The sequence below is a fragment of the Athene cunicularia genome, assembly GCF_003259725.1.
Source record: "Athene cunicularia isolate RWA chromosome 21 unlocalized genomic scaffold, athCun1 chr21_part1, whole genome shotgun sequence".
NCBI classification, from domain to species: domain Eukaryota; kingdom Metazoa; phylum Chordata; class Aves; order Strigiformes; family Strigidae; genus Athene; species Athene cunicularia.
Window position 1 is genome coordinate 1,260,053 of NW_020799127.1, and position 16,483 is coordinate 1,276,535.

General features: G+C 45.6%; 1 protein-coding gene across 1 annotated transcript in view; it reads left to right on the top strand.

Moving 5' to 3' along the window:
- Positions 1-6: 6 nt before the first annotated feature.
- Positions 7-16,483, top strand: part of KIF17 (kinesin family member 17) — a 21,996-nt gene continuing 5,519 nt past the window's right edge. The window contains exons 1-13 of the mRNA XM_026862913.1: positions 7-607; positions 1,800-1,946; positions 2,324-2,425; positions 4,910-5,099; positions 8,562-9,014; positions 10,082-10,179; positions 10,826-10,973; positions 12,108-12,196; positions 12,325-12,449; positions 14,457-14,688; positions 15,597-15,855; positions 16,103-16,170; positions 16,291-16,411. Of these exons, the coding sequence (XP_026718714.1) occupies positions 377-607; positions 1,800-1,946; positions 2,324-2,425; positions 4,910-5,099; positions 8,562-9,014; positions 10,082-10,179; positions 10,826-10,973; positions 12,108-12,196; positions 12,325-12,449; positions 14,457-14,688; positions 15,597-15,855; positions 16,103-16,170; positions 16,291-16,411 (2,263 nt within the window). The 5' untranslated portion in view covers positions 7-376. The remainder of the gene's footprint in view (positions 608-1,799; positions 1,947-2,323; positions 2,426-4,909; positions 5,100-8,561; positions 9,015-10,081; positions 10,180-10,825; positions 10,974-12,107; positions 12,197-12,324; positions 12,450-14,456; positions 14,689-15,596; positions 15,856-16,102; positions 16,171-16,290; positions 16,412-16,483) is intronic.

A 16,483-nucleotide genomic window follows, 5' to 3' on the forward strand; every position in this document is an offset into this window, starting at 1 on the left:
GGCCCGACGCCTACAGATTTACCTCAGGTTTTCCTTCGCCCACTTCTCCCTGGGCTTGTCCCAGCTCCCCGGAGTTACCTCAGACTTTCCCACCCGCCTGTCCTAGTTCTCCCTCAGACTTGTCCCAGGTGTCCCCCTTTCCCCTTTATCTCTCCCAGGCTTTTCTCCTCCTTAGCCTCCCCTTCTCCCCCAGCCACTCACAGCCCCCCTGACTCTTCTCTCATGCCGAGTTGCCGGGGCGGGCCTTCCCCTCGGTGCGCCCAGGTGAGTGGGGTGCAGGCCCTGGGGTTTGGCTTGCCCCAGCCTTCCCGCAGGTCTGCCCGGGCCCCGATGCCCCTCAAGTGAGTGTGTGTGGGGTTGAGTTGGGCCTTGAAAAATGGCCTCGGAGGCAGTGAAGGTGATCGTGCGCTGCCGGCCCATGAACGAGCGGGAGAAGGCTCTCGGCTGCAAGGCGGTCGTCAGCACGGAGAGCGCGCGGGGCCAGTGTTTCCTCCAAAACCCCGCTGCTGCTGGCGAGCCCCCGAAGCAGTTCACCTTCGATGGGGCGTACTACCAGGAGCACAACACGGAGCAGATCTACAACGAGATCGCCTACCCGCTTGTGGAGGTGAGTCGTGCCTTGAGCAGGCCAGAAACAGCCAACACGTAGCTTGGGATGTGGACCGAGGAGCGTTACATGGGTAGGTGATCCCTAAATGGAACTGATTTCTGGATAGGAACAGCTCTGTCCGCTCCTTCAAGAGGCTGAGCTGCAACCCTGGAGTGCAGAGGAGCGCAAAACAGCGTCCCAGTAGTAGGCTGGGATATTGGGAAGAAAAAAAAACTTTTTCAAGCAGTCACTGGTTCACTAAGAATAGAATTACACTTAATTGTTTTAGGCGGATGTTTATATGAAAGATAAAACCCCCTGAGCAGGCCCTAGAGACAGACAGAAACTGCAGTGGAAAGTGATGTGAGGAGAAGGGGGACAAACAAGACTCCTGATGATTTTAGGGATGTTTTTTCTGTCAAGTGAGAAACCTTGGAGAAGACAAGGAAGCTCAGCCTGGTTTACAATAGCAAAATGAGAGAGGATATATTTGCTGCCTGTTAATACATCAGCATGGTAAACAGCTAGTGTGAGAAAGGAACCGGTTAAGAAAAAAAAATCCCCAACTCCTCCCCCCACCCCAACCAATTTTGTTAGAAGAAGAAATACGGATAAAACGGCCAGTGATAATTTTAAGATGGAAGTTTCTGATCACGAAACAATCAGGGTCTGGAACAGTAGATTATTAGGTTAATATATTATTTATTTTCCTTTTTATTTAAACCTTAAGAAACCCACATATCTTCTGTTCCTACCATACTTCTCTGAAATAGGAACAAGTGAAAGTAAGCCCTTCTTTCAGCTAGCTTTCCAAGAGAAAATTATTCTAAGCTAGAGAATGTCCCTTTGGCCACCCTACAATCGACTAGCATTCTAGTTGCCTCTCTGGGTTTCTTATGACTTTTCTGCCCTATAGCAAAAATAATCTGGTCTTCCAAGTGTTGTCAACAGCCTTTCCACTTTTCAACGCTTGCATTTCTTCAAGTTTTCCACTTCTGAAAGAAAACCATCAATTTATGTACTAGCAGAATGCATTTTTAAATCCTTTTACCCTAATGGCATGTGAAGATCAGGCAGTTGTTTGATGTTTACTTCCAGTTTTGCCTTCAGAATACCTTTTATGATGTGGGATTGAATCTGGACATTGTAGTTCCAGTTGTGCAAAAGGCGAAGGTAATGGCTATTTTTTGTGGTTTTCCTCCCTTTACAGGGTGTCACTGAAGGCTACAATGGCACCATATTTGCCTATGGCCAGACAGGCAGTGGGAAATCATTCACCATGCAGGGAGTCGTGGATCCTCCAACTCAGAAAGGCATCATACCCAGGGCACTTGAACACATTTTTGAGAGCGTACAGGTAGGTGTGTAAGGATGTGGAAGAGATCCTGGTGTAAGATGGTGTGATATCAGGAAAGATGGGTTTTTTGTGTCATACCTAAAGGAGCGAGACTGGGGACAGGCTGCCTCTCATCCTAACATTAAGCCCCATATGTAGCCAGATGAATTGCGCCCTCATCTCCGCTGACTTTATGGACCCACGCTTGAGATGCTTAAGGACCAATAGTCCCTATAGCGAGTGTGTTGAGTGGTTATACATGGGAATGAAATGCCAGGAGAGAGATGATGAAGTGCTGAAGGGAGGCAGGCACCCAGCTGGCCCTGAGGATCTACGTAGGCTGCCTACTTGCCTTCATCTTGAGAACCTTACCCAAAAATCATTCCTGTTTCGTGCAGTGTGCTGAAAATGCCAAGTTCTTGGTGAGAGCTTCCTACCTGGAGATTTACAATGAAGACGTACGAGACCTTCTGGGAGCTGATACCAAGCAAAAGTTGGAGGTGAGGTGGAATCAATGTGTCTTAATTGAGGAGTGCTTTAATTTGCTCAGATAAATGTTGTCACCAAGGTCTCGCAGAAGAGCAATAATATGCTCTGTCAGAATATGAAGTTGTAGTGGTGAATATGGAAGCCAAGAGAAGATTTGGAGGCACTTTAATGAAAGTTTAGTGGCAGAAGGAATGGGGTTGAGTCAGACATGTGCCCCATGTGTCCCACTTGATAGCAGCCAGTAGTTCAGCAGAAGCCACATGAAAATCATTACTGGACAAGGATGGAATAAAGCGCTCATGGGGCAATTTCCTCCTAATCCTCTTCATGTCACGTCTGGCTCTAAAGCAGGAGGATTCTGTGCCTTATAAATGTTTAATCTGATCCACTGTAGCTGTGGATGATCTCATTATCTGTCTAAAACAAAAAAGGCTGATCCTTTTTTGAGGGGACCCAGCAGATATTACTCCCCATGGGAATGCAGGGGGAAGGTGAGCAGTTTCCAGGCATGCAGGAGGGTAAACTTTCCTGAAATCCTAATCAAGGGGCTGATTTTTCTGAAATTTACCTCTTGGTGGCTTTGTAGATCTTTTTGCCTATATTCCTGGACGGAGCTGCAAATCTCCTGTCCTAATTTATTTCCCCAAAGGTGAAGAAAACCGAGGCACTGGCACCATCTGCAGCACAAGCGTGCTGAGATGGTGACAGACCCAAACTGCCTTACGGGGCAGATGGGGTTTTTTTTAACATGCTCCTGGCTTTAAGGGAGGCAAAACCCTCTCTGCTTCGTGTTCCAAGCGTGCTTCGCCTGTGCATGTCGAGAGGGAGGGTGGGAGAAGGGGACTGCTTGCTGCAGTTTCCCATCCTTTGTTTCACATCAGCAGTGACACCGGTTTCCATGACAACAGCAGTTGGCACTGGGCGGACAGGAGTTGGGCAGAACAGTTTCCAGGGTAACACCATCACACCGGTGACAGCCGCTGCCTGTTGCTGCCTCCACCGAGTAATTAAGGGAGACATGTCCTGTGGAGACCGAAAGCCCGGGCTGCCCCACTGCTTTCTTGTGTCCCCCAATTCTCCTCCAGAATCGCATTTCTCTTTGTTCCTTTGCCTGCCAATGTCAGCACCTTCAGTGTCTCCAAAGTGCACAGTCACCTCCCGTGGCATTAAACCCTGTGAAGAGCAGATTTTATGGAGCTCTGTAAGGAAAATGCCCCCACTAGTCTGTCATTGAGTTAAACAGCCACATCCCCAGTTGGGTGTTCCTCAGGGACTCCGCAGCACCCTCAAATACAGCTGGGCCAGCCACAGGCTCCTCCTGTAGCACAGGCAAAAGTCACAGTGTATGAACAGTCTGGCTGTGATACTGTAACTGGATTCATCCTGGGCAGTCATGGCTTTAGAACAAGGTTAAAATCCTGCCTAGTTTTGTTTTTAGCCACTTCTGCTCCATTCTGTGGCGATCTTTTAACAGCAAACGCTCTATTTTATGTTGCTTCTTGTGGTGCGTGCATCACTAAAGTACCCAAGGCTCTTCTTTGGAAGTCACACTGCCAAACGCAGCATCTTTCACTCCGTGACACCGAGTCATGACAGCCATATCTTGATATCCCAGCTCTGACACGATAGAGTTTTGGTGATGAACTCAGCAGATGTGGGGCGTAGCGTAGCTGTTGCAAATGAATTCAGCTTGTTTAAAATTCCCAGTGTGGAGGGAGCTTCAGAGGGGCCTGGTGTAGGAGTGCAGGGATCTCTCAATTGTTTTGTATTTTTTATGGAGGTTTAATCAAGATTTTGAATGTTTCAATCATTTATTAGCATACTGTATGAAATTTTTCTTCTGCATGATTTGATAATTGCTGAAGAGGCTGTTAGATATTTAACACTGTCTCTGCCCAGGTGCCTGAATAGGATTTAAAAACATCTTGAAAATGAGCTAATTTGGAGAAAAATTATTATAGTCCGCCTGTGTGGGATGGGTGTGACTTTGGGAATTTTGTCAGGGAGATCAAGACGCCCTCTCAGAGCGGAGGGGTTCAGCAAAGCACCGCTGACGATATCCATGACTATTGAATCTGTGCTTTGATTTGTAAAACACTCTCTATGACTGAAGAGATATTAGAACCTTTGCCATAATAGGTGAAAAATATTTCAGTTCTTTTTTTAAAATATGCAGCTTAATAACAGGGGAGGTAGAAATCAGCTCAGCGCAGGTTTCTTGTGGCCTGGGAGATGTCTGAATCAATCTGCAAACTTTTAACCTTAATTCTTTTTTGCCTGCAGAGCCATGAAGGTGGTTCCCTCTTGTGTGGTTTTATTCCTTCTTCAGAAATCTTAAAGCTTTTTGATGCAGCCAGATAACGTTTTTGGCATACTGCTGTTAACTTCTCCACGTGCAAAACTCATGTAGCCTTCAAGTTTCCGGACGGTTTCCAGCCTTCCCTCAGCCTTGGTGTGTCTGGTCCTAACGTGTCTTGCGTTGTTGCTGTTTGCAGCTGAAGGAACACCCAGAGAAAGGGGTGTACGTGAAGGGGCTGTCTCTGCACACCGTGCACAGCGTGCTCCAGTGCGAGCAGATCATGGAGACAGGCTGGAGAAACCGAGCAGTGGGTTACACCCTCATGAATAAAGACTCTTCCCGCTCCCACTCCATCTTTACTGTCAATATGGAAATCTACACTGTTGGTAGGTAGCTGGGCATCCTGTGTTAGGCCTGGGCCTAGCAGAGAGCAGAATCTGTGCGGTCTGACCAGTCGCCCCACAGCAAAATGTAGATCCTAAATTATTTTAGGTCCAGTAGAAATCAGAGTTGCAATAACATGGACATTCTTCCCAGTGTGAATTTTTTTTTTTTTTTTTTAATTTGATTCCCCCTTGGGAGAGAAAAGTCTTGCACTTAAACTGGGAACATATTTAAATCTCCTTCCATTTCTTTATCTTCTCAAACCTTTACTTCCAGCAAAGGGAGCTAAATCTCAGCCCATACAATGGCTTGGAGTTCACGGGTTTTACAGCCTGGAGAAACTTACATCGTTACCCATCCTGTCTGACCTCCTTTACAATGCAAGTCAGATCATTTCACCCAACAGTTCCTTCACTGAGCTTAATCACAGGGCACATCTTTTAAGCAAACAGCTAATCTGGGGTTTAAGATGGAATAAAAGAATCCCTTAATAATATTTTAATGACTAATTTTCCTTTCTCGAGCATCTCATTTCCACTGGCGTTTCTTTAGCTGATAAAGCTGCCTCACTGGGTCTGAACATGGGCCTCAAAAAGGTTTTTTCTGGGACTAAGAAATGAATTAGTCTCCTATATTCTGTCTAGTCCTTGACCCCGGCTGAGGCTGTGAACAGCTTGGCTTCGTTTTTTTCAGCTGTTTCAGCCATGGGGAGTTACACAATGTTGTCCTTAATTGTGGTTCCAGATGTTGGTGACAGTACCTCATTTTCCTCTACCCAAAATGGGGCATGGAGGATTTTTGGAATTTCTCAATTAGCACAGTGGGTGGGTGATAATCCTTGCATTATGTGGGTCTGTAAAATCCCAACTTTAATCCTAACAAGGAAAAAGAAGTATTTACACTCCTCTTTTGTGTTCCAGATGGGTGCAGGACTCTTAATCTAGCCTGCAACATTTTCTCTAATTTAAAGCTTTGAAAACCTGTTACACAGAACAAAATGGCAGGTGGGGAAACTTGTGGTTTGGCAGTTAAATGGAAGACAGCTGGAATATTTGAGGAGAAAGTTGAGGGTTCTGGCACACTCCCCGTAACTGGATGGTTCTACTAGGGTAATCATTAGTTGAAACAGTTAATGAAGTTGGTATTTATGTTGTCATCTTTAAGCTTCATGAAGAGAAGTTCAAACTTATTTTCCATTTGAGCCTGTAGTAAATTAGACTTTAGAGGCAGTTGATATTTTAAAGGCTCTCTTTGCAGTTAATGTGGACTAAAGGGACCCTTTAAAGTAACAGTTTAGATTCAGGAGCAGAATTATGGCAAATACTGGGCTCTCCGGCTGCAGATGTATGAAAAGTGCGAGTTACCGTCAGTATTTTTACTGTATTTAGAGCAGCAGATGTTTGATTGCTTTACATTGTGCTTAGAGATTGATCAGTTAGTGAGAAAGACGTAAATTTGGGCAGTGCTTATGCCACCAGAACTGGAATGGGAATTAGATGGGCAGACTTTTGGGCTGCTGCAGACGTTTTACCAAAAGTCTGGGGACCTTGTTACACCATGGAAACGAAAGCACTAAGCTGAAACAAACAGCCTCCCTGGGTAAAAGGACTGGCAGGAAGCAAAACTGCTTTTTAATTGCCATCAGTGTTTACATAAACTGTGGGGGAAGGAGGAAAAGGGTTAGAAAACCAACTTTTTGTGACTATCCGCTCACCCTAGCTCTCAGAAGGGATAGTGAGAGGGTGCTCTATTTAAGGTCCCTCTGTTGTTTTTCTTTTTTCCCCAATTCTCCCAAGTCTTGACATGCCAGAAAGATCTGGAGTGAAACAAGAAGTTTGCTCTGCAGCAAACATTAAGTTCCTCAGTTAACAATCTGTTTCTGTAACTGGGGAAACATCCTGGGGCAATAGATTTTGTATTTTTTTGTTCACTTGTAAACTTAACTTTCCCTCATGCATCATATTATTCATTGCTCATGTTTAGGTGTTGTCCACAGCCTTAAAGCTTAACTCTGATTGATTGAACTGAAGTCAAGGTTTTGTAGAAGTCTGTCTGGAAAAGGGCAGACTCAATTAAAACCGATTTTTTAAATTTTTTTTTTTTTTTTTCCTTGGAGCACTCTTCCCTTGAACTTGGGTTGTAATTGTGAGCGGTGATTGGGACATAGACATCCAAGAGTGTGGTCCAGTGCTTAGGATATTACTTTGTGATTTGGGAATGTGTGTCCAACTTTTTGCTCTGCACGAGGCTGGGAAATTTCAGTAGCCAGTGAAACCAAGGGGTTCCTTAAGTGCCCAAATGTGCTTTCTCTAGTCACAGGGGATTTGTGTCATCATGTTAATCCAGCCTCAAAATGCAGGTCGGGAAGCAGATATTGTATGTGTGAGGTGTGCATCCAGGTAGCTGGGGAACTACCTGTTAACTTCAGCTCCCATCTTCTCTTGCCTTCAAGCATTACAGTGGGGATGGCACTGGCTCACTGGGTCTGACTCCTCACTGAGATCCATTTCCTCATCTGGATGGATCGGGCTGAGTGCAGTCCTGATTTCTTGCAGTTTTCCCCTTTCTTGCCTGCATTCCTTCATTTTACTTTCTCACTGAGAATGTCATGAGTTGAGGAGAAACAGACACCTGTGTGCTGCGCCACGGCATGGTTTTACAGCGCTCTGGGCAGGAGGGGAGATCTGCTGAGCTTCTGGAACATTCAGGCTGCCTCAGGACAGAAAGCCAGATGGTGGACCTCGATGGTATCTGATAGGAAGTGCTTTTTCTTTTGAAGCACAGCAAGAAACTTCTTGAATACATCCGTTGATAAAGGTAGGTTGGATGCCAGTCCTGAGAAAAGCTGTAGTTTGGGAGGTCATGGAAAAACTGTTTCTCAGCGTAGTATCTACTCCAGCCTCTCCATGATAATCTGCAGAGGTAAGCTCCCTGCGTGTCTCTCCACATCACGTAGGCATTCAGGGAGCCTGCTCTTTCTCCTGTGCTCTCCAGCTAGCCCTGCTCCAGTTGCTGCCCAGTGACTCCTCATTTCATGCTTCCTCTCTTTTTTTCTCTCCAATTGTCAGATGTAGTTTAACTTCATGAAACAATCTGAGGAGGAACAAAGTTGAATAAACACACAGTCTGACCTTGTTACTTGCAGAGGGCTTTGTGTGAAATTCTGAACACTGTAGGAATATGTGGAAGGGGGAGGTAGGGGGGGGTGTGTGTGTGTGTGTTCAGAGCTCACTGGGGAAGTAAGAACGGGCAAGAATTCTTACTGTGCAGGATCTCATTCAGGAAAGCACTAAAACATGTAGTTCTAAGATTAAGTAGGTATTTATTTACTTAAGGGAGTCAGGGCCCAAACGCAGACAAAGAACAGGGCTTGAACTGGAATGTAATGCCAAGAAAGTCTTGGTTTTTGACTGTTAAGATGCTTCCTCTTAAGAAGAGCCTAACACAGGATTGTTTTCTTGCAGATGAGAGAGGGCAGGACCACCTTAGGGCTGCAAAACTCAATTTAGTGGATCTGGCAGGAAGCGAGAGACAGTCAAAAACAGGAGCCACAGGGGAGCGGCTCAAAGAGGCCACCAAAATCAACCTCTCCCTCTCAGCTCTGGGCAACGTCATCTCAGCCCTGGTCGATGGCAGGTGTAAGCACATCCCCTACCGAGACTCAAAGCTGACCAGGCTGCTGCAAGACTCCCTCGGAGGGAACACCAAGACACTGATGGTAGCATGTTTATCTCCGGCTGATAACAACTATGACGAAAGCCTCAGTACTTTGCGCTATGCTAATCGAGCAAAAAACATCAAGAACAAGCCCTGTATCAATGAGGACCCCAAGGATGCTCTGCTGAGGGAGTATCAGGAGGAGATTAAGAAGCTGAAGGCCATTCTAGCTGAACAGATGGGCACAAATAACTTGTCGGGTAGGAGAGCCCTTAGTGGCTGCAGAGATGTTTTAACTTTGACAGAAAAAATAGGTTTTTACACATAAAATGCTCACTGGATTTCACCTCAACCTTTCCAGTAACTGTTGGAGGAAGAGTTCTTTGTTCTAGTAATGGACTTGTCCTTCACTGTTGCCAAATTGACCTTATTCCACTGGTAAAGACCATCTCAGTTATTCAGTATTTTCAATAATGACAAATTATGTTAGAAAATACGGATGTGATTAAAATCCTCAGATCTTCGTGGTCATTCTGGCTAGAATTTGGTCAGTCCCACACGAGAGGTTTCATCTGGCAGAGCAAAAATGAACTGTGAAAGAAATAATAATATAAAATTCTTTATTAAATATCTATACATGTTTTCAAATTTAGCATTCAGCCCCTGTTCTATTACACTGTGAATTTCTGACATGACAAGAAGAGTTTTGCCCTGCTGACGGGGAGCAGCACTGTCCTCTCTCTGAGGATTCAGCCCAGCCTCAGCAGACTTGCTCTTTGCTGTGAAGTAGGAATAGCAAATGTGGGAACAAATGAGTAAGAGCAGTCTTTAGGGAGCTGATCACCTTTTGAGAATTATCCCCTAAAAAAGGGCAACTTTCAGCAGAGGAGTAAGGCTGTAAGATTTTATTTTTTTTCCCCTCGCACATTCTGCCACCTTTCAAAAACAGCTGTGGAGAAAGAAGGCAATTTCCTTGCATGTTTCATCTCTTTCCCAGTGTCTTTTATCTTCTAAATCTGTTAGCATAGCCCTGGAAAATTCTCCTGTTATTTTGTGAAAGAGATTAAATTTATATTTGCTTTCATATACCTGAATCTTAAACCTCTCCCCGTCTGCTCAGCTCTGACTCCTCTCCCCACACCTAAGGAGTCCCAGGCCAGTGGGCGTTTTGGCAGCACAGATGCTGGCACACGAGCACAGTTTAAAGGAGCACACGGATTGTGATGTTCTTTGCTGGCAGCCAGGTTCTTTGTTCTGTCTCCAAGCATTATACAGACAATCCCACCCAGTAACTGTGAGTGATTTTTCTTTCTGCTTTGCTTTGTAGGGCTTCTACCTGCTGAGACTGCTCACCTGGCAGCGAAGCCAGCTCCCCTCCTCAAACCCCAGTTAGATCTTGAAACAGAGAAGCAGCTGATCAGAGAAGTAAGTCAGGAGGGGGTATCCCATAGCCTCTTTGACTAAGGCTTGTGGGTTTTTATAATAATTGTTACAAATGTGGTGTAGAGCTGTGTGGTTCAGCCTTTTCAGAACACTTCTGTTTTTTGGTCCTTGGGCTTCTGTGGACAGAACGTGTGTTGATGGAGGCCTTATTTACAACGCCACTTTCTCTCAGCATTGTTCCCACCTCTCTGGAGATTAATTGGAATGGATTCCCAAGAATTTTTGCAGTAACTACATGTGAAACTAAATGTGATTCCTCCTGTCAGAGGAGGGAGAAATAGGGAAGAGGAAGACAGTAGTCAAAGATGTTAGGAGAAGTACGGGAATGAAGATAGAGAGGGGCTATGGAGCCAGGAGGAAGAATGAGGAGTTGGGGGCCAGGAGGAAATAAAACTCCCTCCTTGTTCTTTAGAAAGCTCCTTCAGGGCACGGCATCTCCCCAGGATAGCCATTTCCAAGGATAAGTAGACACCTTCCATCAATACTGTGTCAACTTAAATCACACACAGAGTCAATGAATACCGGATGGTAAAGCTTTATTGGGGTGGACAGAAGATGTGACCTAGACGTGACCCTGTGCACAGTCAGGAGTAGGGCTGTTGTGTCAGCTCTCTGCTGTGCCTTTCAGGAGTACGAGGAGAGGCTGGCCCAGCTAAAGGCCAGCTATGAAGCAGAGCAGGCGTCCCGTGCCCGCCTCGAAGAGGACATCAGTAGCCTGAGGAGTCACTATGATCTCAAGCTGTCTGCTCTCGAGGAGAACCTCAGGAAGGAAGCAGGTGTGGATGAGGCAGGCTGGATGTTCTCTGATGCTTTAGGCATAAGCAGACACAGACTGTTTCTGCAAAGTCACATTTTGGAGCAGCCACTGCAACCTTTAAAGTGGCAGTGACTGCTACTGCAGCAAGTGCTGCCTGGCACCAGCAGCAGTCCCTGCTCTCAAGCCCAGGAGCAGTAACTCTGGCTCTCCTGGGCCACTCATGAGACTCTCTGTCCCAGCTTTGTCCTCTTCCTATTTATTTCTCTGACTTATTTTCCCCATCAGGACCAGCCTGGCCCTACCCTGTAAGCCTTGAGGCCACAAAATGTGAATTTTTGCCCATGTAGCTGTGAGTTTCTTCTGGTTTAGGGCAGCGTTTGGAGCAGAGGTTTGAGCTGCCGAGATGACTGGCTTGATCCGATTGGCTTTGCACAACCCACATGCCCAAGCTGAGGGTGGCTGCAGCAGCCTCTTCCATCGCATGCAAATGTGATGCAGCCCTTGGTCTCCTGGTGGATTATCAACACCATCGCTCTGCTGGAGGGTGGATATTCCTCGCACATACCTATAAATTGTTGCCAGCTCTCCTCTTCATTACTGCTTTTTGTTTATACTTCTGCAGTGCCTCAGAGCCTGTTTTGCAATGTGCTTATACAGCACTTATTGCCCAATATTAATTCTTGAACCTATATTCTTAATTTTTGATGCTATCACTTTCTTTTTTTTTTTTTTTTTTTTCTTTTTCCCCTCTCTGATTACAAACGTGCACTTCCCCACCCTCTGAAATTGTGTGTGAACATGAGGACCCAGGCTCTCCCCACCCTGTAAAATCTGCAGTCCTTACCCGATACACCCTCTGGGTCTTTTATGGATAGAGCGTGTGTTGATGGAGGCCTTATTTACAATGCCACTTTCTCTCAGCATTGTTCCCACCTCTCTGGAGTTTAATTGGAATGGATTCCCAAAAATTTTTGAAGTAACTAACTACATGTGAAACAGTCAAATCTTTTTACTGACCAGCATAAATAACAGACCTTTTATTTCCAGACACATGGTTTTTAGCTTTTGATGAAGATTGTGTGTGATGTTTTCACAGATTTGTGCTCTAGTTTTGCAGAGCTAGTTCCTTACATTGTGGGTATTTCCTCTTCAGCTGCTGTGAAGACTGAAACTACTCCTGATGAGGCACCTTTGCCTGAAGACTCTGGTGCTGCAGCAGATGAAGAACCAATGTCAGCCCAGGTACCCTTCAGGCTACTCTACCCCCCTGGTTTGAATAAATCCAAGTGGGTAGCGTCGTGCTTCGTCCATCCCAGTACTCACACTGAATCTTTTCAGGGGCGCAGCCTTTGGTTTCCTCTTGTCCTCAGGACTCAGCAGAGCCTCGGACTGTGCAAGAGGCTGGTGGTGTGAGCAGGGGAAGTGCTGGAGCAGCAGTGGCTGGTGCTGCTGAGGGGATTGTGCTGCCTGCAGACCAGCAGCAGGTGCTTGCCAGGTCAGTGACTACGCTGCTCCTGCTAACTGCCTCCTGGGCACTGCCTACAACAACGCAGGCAAGAAGCAACCCTGTTCTTTCGTGGTACTACAACTGTTGAGCTTCAGCTGCCAGTTCGGTGCAGCACAGAACTAGGCAGATGCATATTCTTTACTCCCAAATTAACTTTGTCCTATTTGGGCAAATAAATAGCTGTTAGCTGTGGCATTCAATGATGCCAAGTGCCAGAATTATGAAAGAAAAATCTGGAGATGTCTGTGTCAGCAGATAGGGATACAAAAAGGCTTGCTTCCCTGATAACAAATCCTGCCTAGGTCTGTAGGCAGGGAAGTCTCTTCCTTCTCTGGCTTATTGCAGGTGTAATTTATGAGGAGTTTATAAAGCTGAGTCTGGCGGTTGCTGACAGAGCTTAAGTGTCCAACCTGGCCTCCTTTTCCTCTTAAAAATGTTTCTTGAAGGGTACTTGGAGCCTTCTCCTATCAGTTCAAGGTGGCAAGGCCCTCCTGCTGCTCACAGTGTGGGTGGGTGGAGGAGAGTGCATCCTCCTCGACTCTCCCTTGTCACTGAGGTTGCTTTTGCCTCTGGCTCACTCATCTGACAATGTTTGCAAGATGTCAGCCAGAACTGACCTCAGAATTTCCCAATAATCGCATTTTAGGGGCAACATTAGACCCTGGGCCTGGAGCACAGGGCTGGGATGCCAGGGCTGCCTGGGCTGTTTCAGAAATACACGTTTGAAGCAAATTCTGCTGATTTCTCTCTTTTACTCTTGTGTGGAATTATATTAAAGTAAGAAATGCCCAACATAAGATATATATTGTGGGTGATGGAGTTTGATTTGGAAAAGCCTTGTGTTTTGTAATGGGCCTTTCAGCTGAAGAAGGAGCTATTAAGAAATCTAGAAGAGCAGCGTCTGTAATTTGTGGGTAGTTCTGTCTATTAACAGAGAGGTCTCCAAATAAGCCATTTGTTTTAACTATCAATCACATCTTAATAGTCCTATTGCAGCGTTCCTTTTTGTGACAAACAAGGGAAAAATGTTCTTCTAATTACACTGTTAAAATCAAAGTTCTCTGTAGATGAGGTAGGAGGGTTTGATTCTGCAGGTGTGGGGCTTTTTGAAGCTGCCTGTTAAAAGCTTTACAGGTCCAAGCGGCTGTGAGATCTCCGATACTCACGCAGCAGAGCGAGAGTCAATCATCTGTTAAGCAAACGAACTGAAGGCTGCTTGGCAAGCATGGTAAAGTAGAATAGCAGGTCATCTCTGGTGGAGAATGAGCTCTTTCGGATGGGTTTGAAAATTAAGAGGCTATTATCAGCGGAGCTTTTAACAGTAGTGGGATTTTCCCTAATTTGAGCCAGTGCTGGCCAGCCTGAGCTGTCTGCTCTGCTGCAGATTTCCATGCAGACAAAGAGAATGGCTCTGGAGCGTGGCTTTATTTCTGTGTTGGAGCGTACAGGGCCATTTGGCATGGACATCAGACCAGCTTGATTTCAAAAGTGGGTCTGTGCCTGTGCTCAAACAGCGGTGCTGAGGTTGCCCAAGTCATCCACCCTGGCCAGTATTGCCCCCAAAAAATAATTGTACTGTGGTGTCCAGCTGTACCACTCCTAGATCCATTTAAAATATTACTTTGGGTAATTTTGACAGATTTTGTGCTTGAGAGTCTTTCAAAGCATAAAGTAAAAATCGAAATAATATATTCAATATATGTATCAGTAAGTATTTAAATATAAATTCCACAAAATGGGATTTTTAAAAATAATTCTGTGAGCGTAGCTACAGATTTCTGGACAGAGGTGCTCAGAATAACACACGCTTCACCTTGGGTCCACAGGAATATCAATGACAAAAAATGTTAATAACGGTAGAATTTGCCGTGATTACTTGGGGCAGCAAATCTCATCAGAAATCACTATTTTCTGTACTGTGTCATTCCAAACATCGTTTCCTCCACACAAGTCTTAGCACTTTGTAGTGCTAAGAGAAGCGTTTGCCTTTTCCAGGCTGCAGATGCTAGAGCAACAGGTGGTTGGAGGGGAACAGGCTAAAAACAAGGACCTCAAAGAAAAGCATAAACGCCGGAAAAAATATGCGGACGAGCGGAGAATGCAGCTGGTGGCTGCACTGCAGCAGTCTAACGAGGACAGCAGTGATTGGGTTCTGCTTAACGTCTACGACTCCATCCAGGAGGAGGTTCGAGCCAAGAGCAAGCTTCTGGAGAAGATGCAGGAGAAGGTGAGCAGCTCCCTGCTATCGCTGCTGACGATTTAGGGAGCATCTCTTTCCTCCTCTGTGTACCCCTTTTTTTTTTTTTTTTTTTTTTTTTAAGGTTAAGGAGGAGTTTTAGGGCAGTATGTTTAGACAATGACTGTGGCTGTGTCTGATATTTCCTACACGTGCCTGCGTTAGTATTTACAAGGTTGCTTGAGTGTACTTTTATGAAATATCGGATGCAGCAGCCCTCAGGGTGATGAATTAAGTTGCTGACACCCAAAACCCCACCTGTTTTCATGGCTGGTCTCCTTGCGCAGCACACTGTCTGAAGGAGGATATCTGGTGATGGGAGAGGATGCTACTCCCTCTACTGACCCGTGCAATCTATTGCACAGCTTCCTTCAGGCATCACACCTGCCTTCCTGGAAGAAATTACACCGTGAAAAGTTTTCTAGGGGAGAAAAAAAAAAAAAGGCAACATTCTGAAATTTTAGGCACACTTGAAACCAGTTTTGCTCTGATGAGGCAGAATCGGAGGAGCTTCAAAAAAATCTGTATGTGCAGTCCTAAATCTGCACATTAAGAACTTGCTTTATTTCTGTATTTAGATTATCAAAGAAATATTGCACCTTTTTCATTGAATTTAGGAACTCCCAAGAATTCATTAGTAATGAATTAGACCACACTAGTAAGATTAACTCAACATCCATTCAAAGACTTTGGAGAAACATGAGAAATCTTTGATTAAAACAGACATATAATAATCTCTCCACACAAATCTGATCTGCATTCTTAACAATAAATTAAAAATCTTCCCAAATAGCGAAGCTTTTGTATGGGTCTTTCCATCCCTCTGCCTACAAATTCTTGTATTTGCAGTAACCATCGGCCTCTCTCCTTTATAATCCCAATGACTTATTTTGTCCCAGCTGCGGGCTGCCGAGACAGAGATCAAAGATCTGCAGTCAGAGTTTGAGCTGGAAAAGATCGATTATCTCAGCACCATCCGCCGCCTGGAGCGAGAGCTGATGCTTTTCCAGCAGCTGCTGGATCAGGTGCAGTCCCTGGTCCGCCGCGACTGTAACTACAGTAATCTGGAGAAGATCAAGCACGAATCCGTCTGGGATGAGGAAACCGGCTGCTGGAAAATTCCAGAGCCTGTCATTCAAAAAACGCACCTGCCCGCAGGTAAGAGGGTCTCCATGGTGCTGCCGGTGCGTGGCTGCTGCCGGGCTTGGCCGATCACATTTGGGCTGCGCTCACTTGTAAAATCTGCCACATGCAGAAAGTTTGTTGAGTTTGAATGATGCCATCTAATGTGATGCATGGTACGGATCCTTCAGGAGTATCTGTGAGGCCAGTGATCAAGGAGGTGCTGCGGATGGGTTAATTGTTCTAGAGAGCACGACCCTGTAACACCTGTCTCTGCTCACAGCAGTTCCAGCCCTGCCGCAGCCCAGACCTGCCCAGAAGAGCCCTTCAGCCGAGAGCCAAGACCTAACGGTACAATGCTTTTCTCCTCCCGTTTTGTATCGTATTTTACCAATTTCTGCCGTATTTCCAAGCCATAACCCAAGGGCTAGCGCAGAGTCTGGCTCTGCTGACAGCGTTTTCCGCTTCCAGCCCGAGGAAGACCGCTACAAGCTGGTGCTGAACAGGAGCGACAGCGAGACCATCGCCAGCAACTACTTCCGCTCCAGACGTGCCAGCCACATCCTCCACCCCGACCCAACCAAGAACAGAGGTAAAACATGCCTTTTCCTATGGATTGCTGACATTAATCTTCCTTCTTTTTTTTTTTTTTTTTTTTTTTTTT